General features: G+C 42.7%; 1 protein-coding gene across 5 annotated transcripts in view; it reads left to right on the top strand.

Moving 5' to 3' along the window:
* Positions 1 to 10476: 10476 nt before the first annotated feature.
* LPGAT1 (lysophosphatidylglycerol acyltransferase 1) overlaps positions 10477 to 14946 on the top strand; it is a 67752-nt gene continuing 63282 nt past the window's right edge. The window contains exons 1-3 of one of the 5 annotated variants that reach the window (XM_054822982.1): positions 10477 to 10625; positions 10938 to 11087; positions 11513 to 11780. In XM_054822982.1, coding sequence (XP_054678957.1) covers positions 11543 to 11780 — 238 coding nt within the window. In that variant the 5' untranslated portion in view covers positions 10477 to 10625; positions 10938 to 11087; positions 11513 to 11542. Of the gene's footprint in view, positions 10626 to 10690; positions 11088 to 11512; positions 11781 to 12762; positions 12915 to 13584; positions 13604 to 14946 lie in introns of those variants that run through there. The other 4 variants (XM_054822986.1, XM_054822985.1, XM_054822987.1 and 1 more) reach the window with 4 other exon arrangements.

Below are 14946 nucleotides of genomic sequence, written 5' to 3'. Positions count from 1 at the left end.
GTTGGTCAGAGCAGTGATTTTCAAATCTTCCTGACTTCCTGCAATGGTATAGGCTTCTCCAGAGTGTATTATGTAGTGTATTTGAGCAATCTTATGTAAACACTTGATTAACTCTTTTCCCCTACAATCCATTGCCTTCATTCTTCAAACTCACAAGTGGATTTCTACTCTAAAGTGTCTTTATCCAGCTGCTACCTTGCATCTTTTCATCCATGTCCTCAAGACATAATCCATAGCTTCTAACAGCTCATCCTATCCAACAGTGTTTGCACTCAGTCCTTTCTAACACACCTAGTGATTCTTTTCGTCATTCCCTTAAGTTACCTTTGCAAAAGTTGTGATGCTTAGGAATTTTTTCAGAGAAGGAAGAGCAGAAGGAGCTAGGAAATGTGCCTGTGTGGTGGGGTTGCCCTTGCTGCTTTACAGTGAGCAAGAGCCTCTGCCTGACCCGGCTGAGTTAGGGCTGCTCTCTTCCATCTTCACACCTCGCTAGGAACATTCAATGGCCAGGAGCAAGTGCTCAGGTGGTTGGTAGTATAATGAATAGTAGAGATGCAAGTGCATTTCCTCACCTAGAATGTGAGCCTTTCTGCTATAGATGGGGACATGCATACCTTATGCTTGCTTCCAGTCCTAGCTTCTGCCTCTGCCGTCTATCAGAGTGGAGCCCAGGGTATGTTTTTGTGATCTCACTTAATGACTGCTGTTTTGTGGTTTGATTTTTGGGGGTTTGGTTTTTTGTTTGTTTGAAGGTGCACCCCATCCTTAGAGGAGAGATGATCAATACCTAAAGTATGTAACAACTCCTATATTACCTCCACATGGAGACAGAAGTTACCACAATAAGTGTGTGTTGTAGGGAGTGGAATGTGCAATACAACTTGCAATATTCCAAATTACCAGCCTCCACCCCAGCTTGAGACAGCAATAGCAGATGTGGGACTAGAAGGTGTCAAGCCTCTGCTTCCACTCCTCCCTGCCTTCAGGAAAAGAAACAGTTTATAGCTGGGTATGGTACATCCTCCTGCAGATTCCTATGTCCAAGACACTGCTCTGGCTAGGGTTGCTTACTACTAGGCTGTCAGCTGGTGATCTCAGGCACCAAGATAGTCTGGAATTAAAGTACCACCCCATCATATGTCCTGTTTCTTCACCATGCAAGCTTAGGAATCCTTACTAACAAGCTGTAACAAATACAATACAAATTGTTCTTCAACTGCTGGATTTTATTTTTGTGTTTAGTAACTTTGCTTTAATGGTCTAACTCAGTCATCATTGAGTATTAACAATGAAAAAGAGGATGCTAGGCTGGTTTTGGGAGGCAAGAATCCCCTGAAATACAGAAGTACAGAGAAGAACACTGAATAGTAGGTTAAATACTCAAGCCTACACTGTATCTAGCTATTTCTCCAGCATATTACTGGTTTAATCCTTACTTAGTTTGCCAATCAAGACACATTTCATGACAACATAACTTTTTACTTAGGTTTTTTAATATTCTTGCTCTGACTGGAACTTTCTGTTTCTCTGTAAATTTTTGGCCTAAAAGGTTTGAATTAATGTCTTCTCTTTAAACAGATGCTGCCATTTAGAAATGTTATCTAAAAGACATGCAATTAAATCTTGACCTCAATTAAGTCAGTACAAAGTTCTCAAAGCTCAGTGTGATAAGCAGTTATAGTTCTATGATACTGAATGTGCTGTGATGTATCATTTTACCACTCAGAATTAACACAAGACTCATCTTGTTTGATAATTTTTCAGAACCTCAACATATTAGCCTGTTTCCTCTTCTCCCCCCAAAATCTAATTATAGTGGCTTTCACTGCTGTCTGACAGTTTTGACAATTATTAGTGGAAGCAAGTGGAGAGACCTGAGTTATACCAATAACCAGACATTGTTTAACTGCCACTTTTTTACCCCTTGAAGCTGGGGATGCATCTCCATTTGAACAATGTGGTGAGTGTCCTGGGGTAAGTACGCTGCAGGTGCTATGTCCTGCTCAAATATGTTGCTGGACCAGGTTGTGCTCTTCTGCCGGCTCCTGCTCTGGGCCCTTTTGGCCCCAGCTTCCATTTGAACCCTTGGGGCTATAGAGCGCTAGGAGGCAAAAGCTGGGACTTCGGCAAAACTATTACATTGGAGACAGCGTGAGGCAGTAGGCATAAACACCGCACGGTTGGATCAGCCACAGCCTGGGCCAAGTGGGATCGACAAGGGTGTGTACGTGTCCAGAGGAGCTCAGTGAAACTGAGGCTATTGGGGGCAGAGTATTTGCATACAGGGGAAAAGGAATAATAGTTTAGCAGATGTTCCAAAGGGTTTTTTCTTTTCCCCTTACATCGCTTTTGTTAGTAAAGGGAGTTTCTGTTGTTCTTATGTTCTCTAGTCATTTTTTCCGGAAGACATAGTAGATTAATAAAGCTAAGCAAAAGTAGCATTACAGTTATGTCTTCATCATTTTGAAACCTCAGTTTTGTTTGCCTTTTTGTTATGAGGCTTAGGCTGAGCAAATCAAGCCATATAATCCCTTGTGGCCTGGCTGGATTCATCCACGCCATTAGGATTGCTTTTCTTAGCCATGGTTAACAACAGTGTAATGGCTTTTATAACATTTTATTAAGTTGAAATGCATCAATAGCAGTAATGATAAACAATTGTGGTATTTTAGGAAGAACAATTTCCAGCACTTACTGTACATGCCAACCTGTGGACCTTCTGGGCAGCACTTCGACTCTATGGCATGAAAATACAGAGTATTTGTCCCTTACAAATGTTTGTGCTGTGGCACAGACTTAAGGAAACTGGTCTTGGATGTCCGTAATAAGTAATAATAGCATTGTTTTCCTTAATCTCTAGATTAAAATTCCTCTTCAACTGATGATGACTGTTGCTTAAGTCTTTGCTAGCTACTGTAAATCAGGATACAATAGTATAGCTTGGATTTGCTGTGAGGATGACGGGAAGGGGCCTCCTTGTTGATGTCAGTCGTATGATACGGCAGTTGTAATGCGGCCTCCTCCCTTCCTCTTCCTCCAATGCATGCTGGCACTGTCCCTGGTTTAGGATGATAAACTTAACGTGCAACTACAACTAAGCCGTATTAGGGTTTTCTGGAATTCAACCTCTTCCTGCATCTTTAACTCTGGAGAGAGAGGAAAAAAAAGCAGGCTATCTTTTAATGCCTAACTAATAATGTTATCTAAATTAATGATTACTAATTAACCAATGCCAACAGTACCTTCAACTGAACTTTTCCCAAGGAAATGATTAATTGCTGTTAACAATGGACAAATGGTATTCTACTACATTCAGCAGAGACAGCAATAGTGTTTTTCAGCTGTGAAACAAGCAGGTACTGAGACCGCAGAGGATGTGGGTGAACATAACTCAAGTGCAAATGTGACTTCTCCTTTTGGAGTTCCCAGTGTTGCACTATTTCTTCAGTCAGCTTCAGCTTGTTGTGCAAAAACTGCTTGACTAGCTTGCAGCATGGATGTATTTATCATTACCTTCTTTTGGTAACCAAGCTAAATGTAATCTTGAAGTGAAGCAAAAGAGTTGCAAAGCTGTGGATGGCATTGTAAGACAAGGGGGTTGGATTCTGTGTTAAATGGTGCTAAATTGGGGGAGGCAAGATGAAGTGGTTTTTAGTAGATCTCAGTCCTGATTAAATGTCAGTGATGGTATTTATTTTACAATACTTGCTTCCTAGAAATGCCCAGTGGACCTTGGATCAGACCCAATTAGTTTGTCCCCAGTTCTTCAGTCAGCTCAAATGGGATGGATCTTTGCACTTTGCACAGTGCTATTTGAAGTCACTGGAATTCAACACATGGACAAATAGACTCCCCCGCAAAGGCAACTGTCACTGTTACACTGGACTTCTTACTTTCCTTTTTAAACTAGAAAAACCACCATTTTTCTGAAATGTCAATGTTAATTTTAGCTTGTAACGATACAGAATCCAACAAGTATAAGAAGGATAAAGTAGCCTGAATACCTCTTTAATTCTGGAACAGGCTATTTGCTAGGGATTTAGTGTGAGAATCAGAACAGTGATAAGTATTTATTTAGTTGTCTTGTATTTGTGGTTTGATCTACAAACATTGACTGGATGTTGATAAGAGTTTACCAAAACCCAAGTCAGTCAGTCTGGCAAATGTTGACTTGAAATGAACTTGAATGGATTTGAAGAAAATTGGAGCTTCATTTGATGACTGACCTCACAGCATGTGATCTTTATGATCAGGACCATGCAGTGTAGTGCTTAATTTGCCGGTACGGATGGAGAAAAATATTAGGGATTAATTCAGTGCAGTCAAGTCCCTGTTCTTACTACATTCTTTTTTTTAAATGGCTAATTGCAAAACAGCGTGATAGCCAGAAAATGTTAGTAGTCCCATCTACCTAAAGACAGGTTGGCTTCATCTTTGCGTCCATATGTGAACTTTATGGGCTTATAAAAAATCTTGCAAAGCGCAAGCTTATAATCAGCATATCATCATTGCCTGAAGTAATATGATTCTGTACATATGACTGAACTAAATCAATTATCATGGATAAAAGATTTCATAACCAAGCTAACACAGGTTGAAGATCCAATAAGTGGTTGGAGAAACTAGAGCTCCTTTCCTTCAAACAAAAGCAAACAACCCCAAACAAGCCCCAGACAAACCAAGGCCAAAAGCAAAACCTCAGCTCAAACTTACCTTGGGTGACAGTAGTGTCAATGCTTGGAAAACACCTGTGTAACTGAACCCAGCTTTGTCGTGCTCTAGAGCTGCCCACTGATTGACATGCACAGTGTGGCAGAAATGCATTACATGCAGTAACAAATGGAAGTGTTGCTTGCTGACCATCTGGTTGCATTGTGGTGTATCAGTTACCCATCTTTAAGTGTCTCTATTGAAGTCTTTGGTTTAGCTTTAATGAGAAATCAAACACCTCAAAACATCTGAATTATTCATCTGTTGCAGGTGTTGGTATGGAAAAATTTAGTATGGTATGAAATGATATTGTGATAGCAGGAACAACCAGGGAGATGTTCATACCCAGCAAAAATCTATTTTGACACTGCCTTGGCCTCAGGAAACCATTGGAAAACACATGATAAATAAGAATTAGCTATCAAATGGGACAAAAATATATTCCTGTCCAGAGTGCCTGACTATGGCCAATTAAACTGAGCAGCAGTAACCCAACAGATGAGCTCAATCTGAGGTGCAGAGCGGAGGAGTGCAGTACACATGTTCTTGAGATTCCTCACTGTACAAAGATCCATTTTGCTGCAGGACTTGTTAGAGCGATGGGACTGTAGCCAGACCCAGCATTAGATGTGAGTGGTCTTCTCTCTTCCCCAGTAGCACACTTGATAATGTGTACTTGTACTGATTTAGTGTAGCTGTGTCTTCATGTCATGGGGCCTCCTGGGCTATGGCTCAGCTTGCTCTCCCTAGAAGCTGTGTGTCGAATTCTAATTTTTACATTATGTTGGACAGAATTTCAAGCATTGCACTGGAGTGGAATATGAGATGTTTCCTCACTGGAGCCAGACTTTGTCCAACTATATAAAATTCCCTGGAGCAAAATTACAAATGCAGTAATACCTGGTTATAAAATATTTATTTGGTGTCATTTAGGCTTACAAAAAATTTTGGAATGAAGTATTAACTCAGAGCTATGTAACAATCCAATTTGCATAATATTTAATGATTCCTGATTTAAAAAAAATTAGGGTAGAATAAATACCTACCTTTTGTCTAGTCTCTCTTACCCTAGCAGTAACTTCTTTATTTGGTTTATTTGGTTGCGTGTTTATACAGATTGTTTAAAACCAGGAAATCTTCTTTGCCACCTTCTCCCAGGAAATAAATGACCCTAAAACAACTCAAGGCCTTAACTTGGCATTCTGCAGTCTTATTAGAACTAACACTGGCTGAGGTATGATGTCAACTCAAGCTAGTGGGGGGGGGGGAATACCATGCATTTATGAGCCTGAAATTTTTGGTCACCCTTGTGACATTTTCTGAGGCCTATAATTTTTTTAATTAAAAAACCAAAACACTTGGGCTCTCATCCAAGAGTTAAGTTTTAGAGAAAATGAGCAAAAATGACAACTCTCTATGCTTGAACTGTAGGAACTGGCAAGGCTGACTTGTGTGGCAGCTGGCTGGTCTTGGTGAGGGATACTGCATGTGGGATCTGGCAGGGGAGGGGGAAGGCAGGCAAGGGAAGGGAGCTTGTTGGGAGCTGAGCCCTGTGTCAGTTCAGTTAAAGCGTTTTTACAGAAATGCAGGAATGTAACAAGTGTTAAAGTTAATGCCATAATTTACTTCCATTTTAATAGTGCTTTCATGTTATCCTGAAGCATCCTTAAAAGAATTTGGATGCTAATACAGGCATCTTTGACTGAAAGGTCAAATAGTCTGATAACACTTCTTGGGGAAAAAGAATCAGAAAAGGAAAATGTCTGGGTTTTGTATTTTGTGTGTGATAAATGGATGTGAGCCTTCAGAAGGAACTCGTGTATCTAAAAGATTACTGAAAGTAGAGCTCTTTATTAAAAAGTGCAGTCTACTGTTAGACGAGTAAGAGAAAGGACTTAAGAACAGCTTGCCACTGAAGGTCAAGGGACTTTAACAAGCATGTTTCCTCCATTCCTCCTGAGGTACAGCTGGTAGAGATGCAGTGACTTGTACTGTCCTTTTAAATTTAAGAATTTACCTGGAGAATAGAGGTGGGTTTGTCTCATACAGAGGATGTAATGGAAGCTACTGTTACAGAATACTTTGGAAGGTTTAACTGTTATTATGAAAATGAATGAAATGTTTAATGTTCTGAAGACAGCAATGCAAAAATTCTCCACACTAGGGTATTTGTAAAGCAGCTCAGAACTGGAGGTTAAAATTTAATTATCTTTTTTAAAGGCCCCACAACTTTCTCTTTTTTCCGTACTAGTTCTTTTTCCTTCTTTTTTCATTGCCATGTATAGAAAACATAGTTAAGTTGTTCTTGGTGCTTCTTTAAACTGTTATTTTTCTGAATCTAATGCTAACTACTTAATTCACTTGAGATGCTTTCTGGATTTATGCTCCCTTGAGTATACACCCTATTTCATGTTATGCATCTTCCAGCAGTCTGTGCTCTGCACATGCTCCTGTCTTTGTAGTTCCTCATGGCAGTGTTGTCTACTTTCATCTTTTCTGTTGTGCTATTTTTTTAATAAAATCATATAAAACTTCTCAAGTAGCAAGATGTTCTTTCTGAGAGATTGGAAACAGTAGTTGTTTTCTGGTCTGCAGAATTTGAGATTTCTCAGGCTATTTTCTTGTATGACAGGCCTTTATGATTTTTAAGGGCAATTTTGGATTTAGTGTCATCAGCACATGAGTGCATCTGCCTAACCCTTTTTTCTGTGAGCATATGGCATTCAGTTTGCTACAAGGAAAGCAGGGACAACTGATTGAATCTGGTCAGGACAAATGAGCAGCTTTTTATTTCCCAATCTTTGACCCAGACAGAAGTTCAAAAGCATTCCAAAACTTGCTGTTTCTGAACTCCAGAAACAAAACTTTTAGTTGGTTTGCTGTTTACAGCTTTGAACCTGAGTTTCATTATGTTTATTCATGCCTCTGTGACTCATGGACTACTTGAACGTCTACAATGTGTTTCCTCGTCGCAGCTACCCTTGCAGGCAGCTGTAATGCTATGGCAAAGTTGGAATGCAAATATATGTCACTGAACGGTAGTGTATGATGGTGGCTAATCACTTCTTGAGAGACAAAATGTTATCTTCAAAAGTCTCTCAAGGAGTTTGACTAAAACCTGACTTGAATCTTGCAGCCAGATACAGTGATCAAATCCAGCCTGTGTGAATTAAGAATCTTCCAGACTGTGGAGCTCCCTTGCAGTAACCTCTCTGCTGTTTAGGATAACTTTTTAATGGCACTGAATGTAACAGATGTGTCTGTTTATTACTGTGTAACATCCCCACCTCAGTAATAACATGTTTTTCCTTCTTACAGGCAAGAATAGGTCTAACCTTTTTCTGGAGGTGAGTGGGAAACAGCTCCAATACTTAATTATGTGCTCCAGCAATCCTTGACATCGGTTAATCACCTTATATTACCAATGTATCTCTACCAGTTAATAAGCACATTAAAATGTATTTTTATGATGATCAGTAATAACATCCCCATCAGTATTTCTGAAGGGCTGAAAAGACATAGTTACAGAGGGGTATTTGGTAAAAAAAAAAAAAAAACCACAAAAAAACAAAAACAACTTTAGAAATGGTTTAAAAGGCCACAAATTGAGTTGCTTAGATTAATCTTTTACATTTTTGCATTTATAATAGTAAAAGAACAAACAATATATAATGAAATTTTATGAAGCTCAGAGGTTATGAGGAATTGCTTCCAGAAATCAGAATTAAAAATCAAAACAAAAAACCAGTTGTGAAACTGTTAATGCTGAAGCTCAGAAGTTACTGGCCAAATGAAAAAAAAATTTACTGCTTAGTTGTTTCCTTTTCCTTTGCAGTAATGGCCCATATATACACATAGGTGTTACTTTATACTAAAAGGATTCTTCAGAGGCTCAGACTGGATGACAGCAGACTTAAGATCTGTCAGGGGTATTTCGTTGTGCATGTTTCCTTGGAATTGGGTTGTCCATGCGAAGGCCAGAAAATGAGGAACAGGGCTGGGTCTTTGCTACTAGCTCATTCAGCAAAATGCTAAACCACAGCTTCCTAAGCTTTAAGGCAGTCACTCTCACAAAGAATGCTTTGTATGCCTGCTTCCTCATGTGCAATTCCTTTCTGCAATATAAATTGCCTAATTCATTAGTTGTCTAACAATTTCTGCAGTCCCTCATTTTGATGCACCAGATTTGAGAATATTATCCCAAATCATACAGTATGAATAAAATTAAGAGGTACTAAATTTTATAAATTATAATTCATGGTTTTCATCATGCAATAATATATAAACAAGGCTTCATTTTGCTGTTGGGATTCAAAAATTACTGTAACTTTAATTGTTCTTATTCTCTGCTGAGAATAAGTTCAAGTGTATGCCCAGAGTTCTTTGCATAACATATAAAAGGAAAAACCCCACAAAACCCTAAGTCTTACTGAAGCTGCTAACACTTCAGAGTAGCTCAAGCTGACTGTCAAATTTAACCTAGTAATAAAAATAACATAGAAAAGCACCCAGAGTTGGAAACACTTATGCAAGATGCATCCTTTTTTTCAAGAAGGTCAGCTGTTTTGTTTTTGTTTTGTTTTACTCAAATAGAACATGATGGCATTATTTTGTTGTTTGTGTTTTTAAATTCTCAAATGACATTTATCTGCCATAACAACTTTGTTTTCTTCCTGGAATGGAGGTTGGGATTTAATTTTGTTGGTAGAGTCATCTCTGAAGTCCACTGTTTCCTAGACAATGAGTTTTTAGTTTTACACATGGTATGGTTTGTATGTGAAAGCGGTATGTCTTTCAGTTCCAAGTGTTATAGTTTGAAAATTTTCTTTTCTATTTTTTCAGCACAAATGACTTTCTAGCATGTCTCCTTCTTAAGCTGTAGTTGTTTGGTTTTTTCCATCTGCTTCTATTCCTTAACTGTGTTTGGGTTCTTAAGATCACTTGCATGAGCCTTTCTGTTCAGTGGAGGTATTATAATAGTTGGGCTAAGCTGCGGAAGCTGGGCCTGGTCAGCCTGGAGAGGGCTGAAGGAGGAGCTGACTGGGCTCTTCCAGGGCTAGCCACAGGGGTCACAGAAGACAGGAGCAGACTCGGCTGACAGGCACAGTGAACGGATGAGAGGCAGCAGTCCTGTGTTGCCACAAGGGATGATGTAGTTACACAGAAGGCAAAAATTCTTCACCCTAGAGCAGTTTTTGTCAGGGTAGAGGCTGTGTGGAGGGAGCTGTGAAACCTTGGGTTGAGGGTTGCTGTAGCACGATCACAGATCTCTGTTGGGGGGTTTCTGGAAGTAGAAGATGGTGTTTGCAGGGGAGGGTTGAGAAAGTATGAGAAACTTGATATATCAAAAAAAAAAAGTGGAAGGGACTTAGGACTACAGGGACAAAATGTGCTGTTCTGGGCAGGGGCATCTCTGGTAGTGCAGAGGGCCGTGGTGACTGTGTCCCCTCTTCCATTTTCCCCGTTTACCCAACTTTAAAAGAGCTGCTAAGGGGGGTTAAACCAGCTGTCCAGCTGCTGTGTGGGGCCAGACCGTGCTGCTCCCCGGCTGTCCCGGCATCGCCGGGACGGGAGCAGAAGCCGCGGAGGCCGCTGCAGGAGCGGCCCCTGCTACTGTCCTCTCCGCGGAGCGGGGGTACCCCCCGCCCCGCCCCGGGCCGGTTCGGGAAACGCTCCGGGGGGGGGGCCTCCGCTCCGCTCTACCGAGCTTGTGCCTGTGCGTAAGGGGGCGGGGGGCGCAGCCGCCCGTGCTCTCCGGCGGGGGGCGGCGCTCGCTGCAGCGCCAGCCCCGCTTCTCGGCTGCGAGAGAGCGAGCAGGCGGTCACGGCGGACACGCAGCCGGCGGGGGCGGGGAGCGCGGCCCCAGCGGCCGGCATGAACCCCGGGTGGCCCGCGCTGCCCGCGGCGGTGCCGAGGTACGGACCTTGTGCGGGCCGGGCCCCCGCCCCCAACAGGTGCAGGGTCCTCCCCCCGCCCGCGGCACCCGCCTGTCCTTGCGGGGCCGGGGCTCGGCGGAGTCCCGCCCGCGGAGCGCCGCGCTCAAGCCGAGCAGGCAGGGAGGGGAGGGGAAGGGAGGGGAAGAGAAAGGAAAAGGGTGCCAGGCCCGGACGCCGGCGCGGGAGAACCGAGGTGAACCCGCGGTCTGCGCCTGCCCGCCCGGCCCGGCGCTCCCGCCTCTTCGCCCGCCGGCCCCCGCGCTCACGCCGCCCGCCCCCCTCTCTCCGCAGGGAGCCGCAGGGCGAGTAGCGCTGCCGCGGCCGGGCCAGCCACCTCCGGGTCCATGAGCCGCCGCCAGCCGGGACTGCCGCCGCCACCGCCGGGCCCAGCTCCCCTAGCCCCGCCGCCGCTTCTGCCGCCGCTCCGCCACCCCGCTGGAGGTGAGTCCCGCGGCCGGGCCCGCCGCCGCCCGCTCCCCTCAGCGCCACCCGCGGGCCCCGGCTCCTGTCAGCTGCTCTAGGGCTGGGGGAAGAGGCCGCCGGCAGCCGTCTTAATGCCCGCGACCTTTTTTTGGGGGGATAGATGGAGGCCGTCTGGGACCGCGCGTGTGTCCCCCTCAGGGGAGCTGCGGGCAGGGTTCCCCTGGAGCCCGCTGAGGAGAGATGAGGTGACGCCGGCTGGAGGGTCGCGCCGCTTCCTTCGTGCCACCCCCCCCGGAGCGTGGGTAGCTATTTTCCCCGGTGACTAACGGCGGAGGCAGGCGCGGGCGGTTCGTGGGAGCGGGCTGGGTCTGGGGCCGGCAGGCACCCTCGCCTCGCCCCGCTCGGAAAGCGCTACCTGTGCCTTGTTTTGCTTCTCCCCGTAGGACGGTCCCGCGCCCTCCGCTGTGAAGAGAATGGCCGTGACTCTAGAGCAGGCCCAGCGGGTGGGCTATACCTGCCTGAAAGCACTCCTCAGGTTCGCTTTTATGGTCGCCAATAACCTGGTTGCTATTCCGTCCTACGTCTTGTATTTAATTGTGCTGCAGCCTCTCCGAGTGTTGGATAGTAAAAGCTTCTGGTATATCGAAGGAGTATTATTTAAGTGGCTTTTAGCTATGGTGGCTTCCTGGGGCTGGTGGGCAGGATATACAGGTAAGAATGTCTTATTAATTTAAAATATATAAGTGTAAAGATGTAAATAAGCATTAAAACATAGATGGTTTAGTATGGGGATGTGTAGGGGAATAAGTAAATATAGCAGATACATGGGGTGTTTTTCCTTCAGGTTTCTGATACAGATTCTTTATATTTCTGCATTGAGATACTGAGTGTACTGAAATGTTTTTTTAATTCGTAGGTACAAACTCACACATTAAGTAAGAGTTTCTCAATCAGTATTTTGTTTTAGTATAATCAGAAATATGGCTTTTCCTAAGTACCTTGATCACTTTGTTTTAGCGTTACGTGAAAAAGGTACATCTCCTCACAAGAGGGTTGATTTGTACTGTGCGTGTAGCTGATGGAGCCAAATATTTCTTTAAGTCTGCACATCTGTAAATCATCTCCACTTACAAACCATCAGGATACAAGGTGAAGAAGTTTGAGATGAAGCTCATGTCAGAAGAGCAGGTCTTCTGTTCCTTGCAACAGCCACTGTCTTTGCTGCTTCAGAATGGAGGGAAACAGAGGGAACCTCTTTCATGCAAATAGTGATACACAATGTTTCTCTACTGTGTGACTCTTCATTTACTGTTAGCAGAGCTAATTACAGAATCTGTAGGGTTTTTCCCCTCTGCATGCTTGCTTTGCAGTTATTATTGAACTTGTTTTTGCTTCTTAGTATTCATAGACTCATCAGGGTGATGGACTGAACTGAAATATTAAGGAAAGCTCTAGTCTTGTCCTCAAATGCACTGCTTTTCATCCTGGCTACTGCACTTTGTGCAAGAAAACAGCCATCAATTCTTTGTATATGCTTAGACCTTGGAAAGGGGAGGAAATGAATCTACTGAGTGCAAAATATGAACATCCCTCCTAAAATTCTTTCCCTCTCTTCTGCCCAGGCTGCATCCACAGGTCTTGTCCATGTAAACAAGGAAAAAAAGGAATTGCAGCACACAGCTCTGGAGTCTGGTCAGACTCCTGATTAGTCAGAAAGTCAGTGTTGACCCAGATGGAACGCTCTTTTTGTTAGGCTACAAGAGCTGAAGCCTCTGTGGTAATGTGCCTTTTGGTACCCTGTCGTGTGCCTTTCCAAGATGCACAAAGTTTCTGTGGATACTCTAGGTGAGCTTCCAGTTCTTCTTTAGGAGATGGTGGCAGCAGCAAGCTAGATTCTGGTCTGTCAGACTAGAACTGTCGCAACATTGCACTGCTTCAAAATTGCCTTGCCTGGTACGGCTCAAGCTTTTCCAGATATGCTGTTTAAAAAAGTCTTTTTATATGTTTATATTTGCTCATTAAAAGAAGTCCACATAGTATTTGCAGTGGCAGAAGTATTTTTGAAAGTCTGCTTTGTGCCTTAAAGCACAAAGGCCTTCCAGAAGGAAGGATTGGCTTTCAAGGTGTCATGTTTGTTATTAATTGGAGATGGGAAAGTTTATGGGCATAATGGTAATGTTAAAGTCATACAGCACATGACCCCGGGGATTTGCTGTGTATATTGAACGTGCTAGTTAAAATTCAAGCCATTGTCCCATGACGATATGGTTGTCAATTTTTGAAAGCAATTTCCTTGGGATAGTTTTACTGCTGACTGCAGAACTGTGTGGTTTCTTTTGCCTATTGCTTGGAAAGTGGTCTTAGCATGATCTGCATATCCTGGAGTCTTCCTGAAGCATCTGTTGATTGGTGTTGCTGATGTATCTTGACAATTTGAAATCCTTTGTTTTACAGTCTTGAAATGTCTTAGTATGTTTGTTTGAAGTGTCATTTACAAACAGCTACACAGAAGTGTTTTCTGGGATGGTGTATGGGTAAGGAGGCCCTTCTTTTCGCTTTTCACTATAAAGCATGGCTTTCGGGAGAATTTTAAGCAAATGCTTGTACAAAGTCTCGATTTAAATATATTCTATTTGATATGAAGACGTTAACATGTTTTATACTGAAAATAGCAAGAATAACATACAAAATAGCAAGAATAGCTTATTTCTTTGTTCATTCTTTCTTTACCCTCATCCGTGTTCACCACCACATGCAGAACAAACCTGGAGAAGGTATCTTTCTGGCTTCAGCATTTGTAGACAGAGTAATTTGTGTGTTTGTTTCTAGACTGATAGATTTATAAAAGACTGTTGCTAGGCCCTCTGTTTCTATACAGTACAACATAACGAATTCAGAACTGAAACACTACTTTATTAGAGTTGGTGTCCAAGACTTGCAGTGGTGCATCTGAAAGAGACATTGCTCCAGAATTCTTCTGTTTTCAGTTCCAAAAACTAAGTCAAAGATAGGCTTCAATATGTTCTATCTTTGCAAAAGTAAGTACAAGATAGTAGGTATGTTCATTGCGAAGATTAAGGATTTTTCTTTTGAGTAGCAGAGCAATTGGTGAGTTGTTTTTTGTTTTTTGTTTTTTTTTTTTTCTTGATTGAGAGGATGACCAGCTAAATACGTTTACTTGTCTTTTAATTGGAGGTAGTGTTCTGCTTCAGTTGTGTTGAAGGCGTGTTTTAGTTTTTTTAATTTATTTACTTCTTCCTCTTCCGAGCTTGGGTCATCTGTTGGGTGAGAAGTGACATAAAACATTTGTAATTAAGCACTTAAACTCAGCCTGCAAAGTAGATTCAGGGCAGACTTCCCCCCCCCCCCCCCCCCGTAAGTTTGTATGTAATGTGTAGGAGAGAGCTTAACACCAAATGAAAAAAATATGGTGAGTGCTAGCTTTTCCTTCTGGGCTTTGTTGCTTTTGCATAATTCTTGGTATATTTTATTGAATAAAGCTGAAACAGCTGAGGAAGACTCATGAACTAGGTCTGCCCTTCACCCACCCATAAACCTGTGCTTTTGTGCTAGAATCCTAGAGGATTTGTCGCAGAAATTACATGATCTATGTCTTATATCAGCAGCTCTAATCTGTGCTTTTTGATAAACGTAGGTGTTTCTGTTTGCAGACGCACTTGATGTTACGTAAAGAGATAGTGTATAACTGGACAAGCAAAACGAAGGAATGGGAAGAGAAATTGTAAAGGTCACTCTCCTTTCCTTAATCTTTTTCTTCTTAAGATACAAGTATGAGAGAGAACTTGGGTATAATTGGTTGTCTTTGATTTTTAAAGGGCAGAGTATGATAAATATCTATGTTGTTCTCTTGAACTCT

The sequence above is a fragment of the Grus americana genome, chromosome 3, assembly GCF_028858705.1.
Source record: "Grus americana isolate bGruAme1 chromosome 3, bGruAme1.mat, whole genome shotgun sequence".
Lineage (NCBI taxonomy): Eukaryota > Metazoa > Chordata > Aves > Gruiformes > Gruidae > Grus > Grus americana.
This window is presented reverse-complemented; position numbering and strand designations above follow the sequence as displayed.